Here is a 6,998-nt window from a genome sequence, read left to right as displayed (position 1 = left end):
CTAATAATGCATCTAACCCACTTAAAGCACAAAAGCTAAAGTACACTAGTAGCTACATCAACTGACCTAGCTTGAGTTTTCTGAATGCACAGTGAGATCAATATATCAGGCACCATCAAGCCGGAAACACCTCAACAATGCATCCTAGTTGCAAACCTATCGTGCAATCTGGTACGGTCAGAGGCGGCCACCTTCGGACATGGTGCCATTAATCCCTGAGTTGCAAACCTGAGTTGTCTGCCAGGTCTTGCCTGGAGAAAGCCTGGGAGTCGCCTAGCCTGGCAGAGGTAAACTGAGACTGAAGATCCTTGCTCGAGCTCAGGTTACCAACCAAGCAGTCTGAGGGGTTGTGGAAATCTGCATTCTTTAGTGTAGAAAACTCATCCAGTATGGTACTTGAAACAGAAGGGTCAATAACAGTGCTTACACCACTACCAACATCAACGTTTGGACAACCATAAATCCCACTTTGATTGTTGCTCTCATCTGACAAATCTCTCAGACTGCTTGAGTTAGAAATGCAATTAAGGCTATCTGGATCTCGATGGGATGAAGTGAGCTGATCCACGTGGGGTAAGAGCCTACAATTATTCAGGCTATTATCCCACATTTCCTGACCAATTGAAGTTAGGGAGGAATTATTTGCTTCAGTTAGAACAGCTGAAGAATCTTGCAAACCCAACACAAACAAAGGCCCCGGTGATCTAAGTGTCCCAACAAAGGGTTGACAAGACTGGTAAAATATGCATTCATCATTGTCTAGGAATGGAAGCGAGCCATTTGTGCTATTGAAATCTGAATGAGGCATATCAGTTTGTTGGGAGTGGTAGAGTAATGATTCCAAAGGCGGCTGCGTATGCCGTGGGCTATTCTGTAGTTGCGCTGCACTTTGGTTTTGGTTGGCAAATGTCAGCTGGTTCACAAGGTTATAGGGACTAACATACCCTGCAGCTAATTTATCTTCAATTCCCTGTCCTGTAGAATTCAACTGGCTTAATTGATCCACGGAAAAATCAGTACCTAATTTTGTCTTGTCAGTACTATTTCCAACTAGTGATTGACTTCCAAACTTTGTTAGGCTGTTCAACTTTCCTGGTAGAATTGCATGAGATGTGTTCAAGTTTATTGCAGTAGATTGATCCATAGATGATTGGGGAGGGTTTGATTCGGTAGAGAGATATACCTTCTGAAAAGACACCCGGATTCTTTTGGTTGAGTTTGGCCTGCATGGTCTTCATATCTGCTATTAAATCTCCATTAGCAGCCGATTGCTGTTGTAGAGCAGCTAAAGTTCCATCATGATTGACACATTGAGGTTTCAGTAGCATATTGACTAGCTGTTCCAAACGTAGATTTGAAATCGAGTAAGGAAAGAGTTCCCATTTCCAATCTCAGGAACCCGAATGAATGGTCTTTTAATCAAATTTCCCCATTCAGTTTGCTGCTCCTAGTAGCACAAAAAAGTCATTAAAAAAACATCAAACAGACTTCCCTGCTTGAAAACAGAATAAAAAACTTACCCAAGAATCCAGAGTGTAATGGTCGTTTAAGACTCGAAGTCAGAGAAGGAAATATGAAAATATTTTCAGGAGGCTCATCCCACTCTACCTGTTAATGAAGTGAATGTAGAAGAATCAACCGTTGAACATTCAAAGCAAACAGAAAAACCCTTCATTATAATATTGATTAGGGAACATAAAAGCAAGATCACTTGGTAAAGGCTCAGAGTAGCTTAAGCCACCTGAAGATTCCGCCACTTTGAACGAGGCCATCTCCTCTGTGCCTCTGGGATGGATCCTTGATTTCTGGATGTGCAGGCAAATTTTCGATAGCCTCTACAATATGGTTTAATGAACAAAATTTTGTACGTTCTTGGTCACCCTTTAAAGATCATCACAACAAAAGGGTTATTTTAGTCATTAACAATCAAGTGCTCTGTTCAACATTGTCCAAAAGGGTATCTTCTGCTAAAATTGGTGGACGTTACTTTCCCAACCAATTTGGACTTCTAATAAGCCACTATCAAGCCGACCAACAAGGTTCATCTGGGACTGGGTCTGGCCTATCAAGTTTTTTGTTTGTTTTTTGTTACAAGCGATATTGGGAGAAGGGAATCACATCTAGGACCTCGAGTGCAGGGATAGATGCTCTTAACCGCTTGAGCTACAAGCCCCTTGCTAGTCTATCAAGTTTAAGCAAATGGTCAATGTGAGTATTTGGGTTTGCCTACCAAGTTTTCATTATGGCTCTACAAATGTTTGTATAATATCCAAGAGAAAGCAGTGATTGGCCTACAGGCCTTGATGGAATTGCATATGTTGGAGCCTTTATGCTACACAACACTATATATCTGCAAGAACTTGAACATTTCTACAAATTGAAAAGAGAGAAAATGCTTGTGATTGCTTTTCCAGGAAGACCTTCAATCTTGTACTCCACACACAAAAGCACACACTTTATACAATCTTAAAATCCACAAAATAGAGCATTGCACCATGTGGCCAAATACAAAAAGTCTGTTTACAAAAAGGCATCTTCTACCATGTGGCCAGAACAAGATGTTGAATTATGAAAGCAAAGAATGACCAAAACAGAGCCACACATTTACAAGGCGAAGCTGAGCCCCAATTTACAAGGAGAAGCTGTACGTTGCAAATAGATGACCAAAACAGAGCCACACATTGAAATTTGAAATCAAGTCTGCTTTGGCTTTGGCTTTGTTAATTAAAATAACACTATAGCTGGAACTAACACATTAATCGGAGTGAGCTTGGATTAAAATGGATCTGTTTATTTCTCTCAACAAACAAAAAAAAAAAAAAAACATTAATCGGAGAACTCCGAATTAATTGTTCTTACAACAAGTAATTAACACTTATTTAACTCATATTTATTCCTACTAAGCACTCCAAATTAACTCGTAAACTCTTCTCCAGATACCTTTGCATGCGGGTACTAGCAATCTTCAACACTTGAACTGAAAGGAGGCATTCAGCTACAGCTACTTTTCTCCTAATTTAGATGCTGCAGCTAAATATCAAAGTAAACAAATTAATACCCGTCAGTTTGGAGAAAAGAAGAATGCAATAAGAAAATAATTATAAAATGAAATTAATGATGAGAGAGAAAGAGTACCATCACGAGCTTATCTATTAAGCATATGCTAACTTTAGTTGCCGCTTGATCAAAGCTATCCTCACATAAAGCCAATCATTTAAATCATTCAAGAACTTGAAGTATGCGTATCTCCATGACCTTTTGAATATCAAAGTGCCGCAAACTCCCCAAAATCCAGCAGCAAACCCAATCCCCATACTGATGTAAAATCCTAGTGTTATAAACTCATCCTTATCCTCTTCATTGCTCCAGTCAGTTGGCTCATTTTGATCAGCACACATCTTTTTAAGTGGAGGTCCACAGAGTAGAGGATTTTCAGCATAATCAAGGCGATCAAAGCTTTGGAGCTGAGTGCCTGTGGGTATTTTGCCAGACAAGTTGTTATATGATAGGTCCAAGAAACTAAGACGATCTATCCGAGCAAGGCTTGTCGGAATTCTTCCATCTATCTGGTTTCTTGATAAATCAAGCGAATCCAATGACTCCAAGTTTCCGATCTCCTGAGTTATTTGACCTGTTAACTGGTTTCTCGAAAGGTTTAAAGAAATCAACCCAACAAGACGAGTGATTTCACTTGGAATCTCCCCTGTTAATCTATTACTTGAGAGATCAATTCTCTTCACAAGGCCCAAAGTGCTTTTGTATGTCTCCATTCTTCCTTTCCATATGAAGCTTGCATCATCGTCATAATTAGTAGGAGCAATTGACTCATTACCCATACTTCCGCCATAAAAATGTGTGCTAGATAGACTTGGATTTCCTTTTTGAGCCAGAGTAGTCAAATTGTTGAGGCATTTGGGTATGCTTCCAGAGATGTTGTTCATAGAGAAATCCATAATTTTAATGTGTGTTAGATGGCATAATTGTGAGGGCATGCTTCCATTGAAGTGATTAGTGGAAAGCATCAGGATAACCAAATTCTTGAAGCTCACACCTAACCATGTAGGTATTGGTCCTGATAATTTATTATCTCCCAGATCAATAACTTCTAAACTTGCGCAGTTCTTCAACGATGAAGGCAATTCTTCAACAAATTGGTTTCTTCTTAATTTCAAAGTTTGCATTTGAAATAAAGAGCCTATTGTCATGGGAATTTTACCAGAAAAAGCGTTGTAACTCAAATCAAGCATGACTAGAATCTCCAAATGGCTCCAGCAATCTGGAAGTTCTCCAGCAAAACTGTTGCTTGAAAGATTAAGATATGTTAAACTCATATCTGCACGTGCGCATAGGAAAGAAAGCGACCCTGAAATGTTATTATTAGAAAGATCCAGATAGGAGGCTTGTAATAGAGTTGAGGGAATTGGACCTTCTATTTGGTTCGACCTCAAATGTAGTTCTGGGTTATATGGAAACTCCACTGTCAAATTTGTAAATATTCCTCTGATTAGGTTCTGTGAGAGATTAATAACGCTCGCGTTACGAAAATTACTCCAAAACCAACTTGGAAGGATATCAGAAATTCCAGCATTCGAAATATCCAGCTCGGAAGAATCTTTTTGAGTTTGAAGCCATTTTGGGAAATGTGGACCCATCTTGCAAGACCCCAAAACTATGTAATATAACTGGAAGGGAGGAACCCAATCAGAATGGAAATTTAAAACTAGTGAGTTAGAGGATAAATCCAAATGATATAAGTTGGAGAGTTTTGAGAAGTGAGTTTCTGAAACCACCCCTTCCAAAGAGTTCATGCTGAAATCGATGTTCCGTAGTTGCGACATTTGCCCAATACTTTCAGGTATTTTTCCGCTTAATTGATTGATGCTGAAATCGATGTACTCCAGTTGCGACATTTGCCCAATACTTTCAGGTATTTTTCCGCTGAATTGATTGGCACCAAGAATCAAGAATTTCAAAGATGAGAAGCTTGTAAGATTGTTTAATGACCCCTTAAGAACATTCTCAGAGAGGTCCAGATCCCCTAATGAGTTTTGAGCACATCTAGGCAATAATTGAACAAACTTGGATAATTGTCCACTCAGATGATTTCTTTGAAGCGACAATGATTGCAAATTACACAGCCTTGCAAACGAATTTGGATTCGCTCCTTCAATCTGGTTATCAGAGAGACCCAGATACTCAAGAGAGCTCATGTTTCCAATGAAATCGGGAATGAAACCAGTTAGATTATTGTTGGAGAGATCCAGATCCGCAAGAGAGCTCATGTTTCCAGTGAAATCGGGATTGAAACCAGTTAGATAATTGTTGTAGAGATACAGCTTTACAAGAGAGCTCATGTTTCTAGTGAAATCGGGAAAGAAACCAGCTAGATTATTGTTGGAGAGGTCAAGAGTAACAAGGCTTGTACTGTAGTTGGACAACCAAAGAAATATTGACGAAGTGAGATGGTTGTTAGAGAGATCAACATACGCAAGAGATGTAGAAGAATTTGTTTTGTAAAGAGTAGTGGAAAGAATTGGAGTGGGAGGAGGAGGAAGACTGCAGTTCCACAAGACCAACTCTACTAGTTTAGGGAGCTTATTAAGTACTGCTTCTGGCCAATCGAAAACAGTACTGAGATTGTTTCTGCTTAGGTCCAAATACGTTAAAGAAGAATGAGCAGGGAGCCAATTGAGATTTTGTGGTTGAAGCTGATTATCTTCGAGGTAGAGATATTGCAATTGAGTGAGGTTTCCAAACGAACTTGGAATTTGACCAATGAAATGACAGGAACTGAGACGGAGGTTTCTTAGATTGGTTAGAGAACCAATGAAATCTGGAATTTGGCTCCCATTGAAGTTTCTGCTTAGGTCCAAATCTGTTAAAGAAGAAAGAGCAGGGAGCCAATTGAGATTTTCTGGTTGAAGCAGATTATAGCTGAGGTCGAGATTTTGCAATTGCGTGAGGTTTTCAAACGAACTTGGAATTGGACCAATGAAATTACAGGAACTGAGACGGAGGTTTCTTAGATTGGTTAGAGAACCAATGAAATCAGGAATTTGGCTCCCATTGAAGTTTCTGCTTAGGTCCAAATCCGTTAAAGAAGAAAGAGCAGGGAGGCAATTGAGATTTTCTGGTTGAAGCTGATTATTGCTGAGGTCGAGATTTTGCAATTGCGTGAGGTTTTCAAACGAACTTGGAATTGGACCAATGAAATGACAGGAACTGAGACTGAGGTTTCTTAGATTGGTTAGAGAACCAATGAAATCTGGAATTCGACTCCCATTGAAATCAATCCATGCAAGGTCCAAATACGTTAAAGAAGAAAGAGCAGGGAGCCAATTGAGATTTTCTGCTTGAAGCCTCCAATTATGGGCGAGGTCGAGATTTTGCAATTGCTTGAGGTTTCGAAACGAACTTGGAATTGGACCAATGAAATGACAGAAACTGAGATTGAGGTACCTTAGATTGGTTAGAGAACCAATGAAATCTGGAATTTGGATCCCATTGAAATAAATCAATGAAAGGTCCAAATATTGTAAATGCTGCAACTCAATCAGTTTAGGACTAATCATCTTACCTTGGAAAGAATATCCAAGATCAAGTTGAATGACATGGCCAGTTTGGTTGCTACAATAGACTCCTTCCCATCTGCAACAATCTTGTTTTTCGGCTTCTGAACCCCAAGTTGAGAGTTGATTGAAGTGATCCACCAGGCCACGTTTGAATTCAAGTAGTGCTTGCCTTTCCCTCTCTATGCACCTCACTGTCACTTTAGCATCTCTGAAGCTGTGGCTGTGGCTGTAGTTGTGGCCAACTTCTCCTCCTTTTACGTTTTGTAGGAAAAGGATCAAAAGTGCAAGAAAGAGTTTCAAGCACCTTCCGTCGCCCTTCATGTTAATTGATCAAAAGCACATGCACATGCAAAAACACTGCAAGTATATATTGATATATGCTAGCTTGCATCAGATATATATAGGAAATAAGGAAGAAAGCTAAAA

General features: G+C 39.6%; 2 protein-coding genes across 4 annotated transcripts; both read right to left on the bottom strand.

The window, feature by feature from the left end:
* Positions 1–208: 208 nt before the first annotated feature.
* Positions 209–2,379, bottom strand: LOC110764252 (auxin response factor 5-like). Of its 3 annotated transcripts, none has more exons than XM_088248181.1 (4): positions 1,742–2,379; positions 1,521–1,608; positions 1,184–1,447; positions 209–1,092 (listed from the first exon to the last, which is right to left on the bottom strand). In XM_088248181.1, exons 3-4 carry the CDS (start codon positions 1,326–1,328, stop codon positions 209–211), a joined length of 1,029 nt encoding a protein of 342 aa, XP_088104307.1. In that variant the 5' UTR covers positions 1,329–1,447; positions 1,521–1,608; positions 1,742–2,379. The 3 variants fall into 3 exon arrangements, with proteins under 3 accessions (XP_088104307.1, XP_088104308.1, XP_088104309.1); XM_088248182.1 differs by having other exon boundaries at positions 1,184–1,441; XM_088248183.1 differs by lacking the exons at positions 1,521–1,608; positions 1,742–2,379 and adding an exon at positions 1,609–1,723.
* A 369-nt stretch (positions 2,380–2,748) lies between these two features.
* Positions 2,749–6,998, bottom strand: LOC148296651 (receptor-like protein EIX1). The gene is made up of 2 exons (XM_088248180.1): positions 3,136–6,998; positions 2,749–3,030 (listed from the first exon to the last, which is right to left on the bottom strand). Exon 1 carries the CDS (start codon positions 6,891–6,893, stop codon positions 3,153–3,155), a length of 3,741 nt encoding a protein of 1,246 aa, XP_088104306.1. The 5' UTR covers positions 6,894–6,998; the 3' UTR covers positions 2,749–3,030; positions 3,136–3,152.

The sequence above is a fragment of the Prunus avium genome, chromosome 2 (genome assembly GCF_965620075.1).
Source record: "Prunus avium chromosome 2, drPruAviu1.hap1.1, whole genome shotgun sequence".
Taxonomy (NCBI): Eukaryota; Viridiplantae; Streptophyta; class Magnoliopsida; order Rosales; family Rosaceae; genus Prunus; species Prunus avium.
Note: the sequence above shows the minus strand (reverse complement) of the source record. Positions and strands in the feature narration are given on the sequence as shown.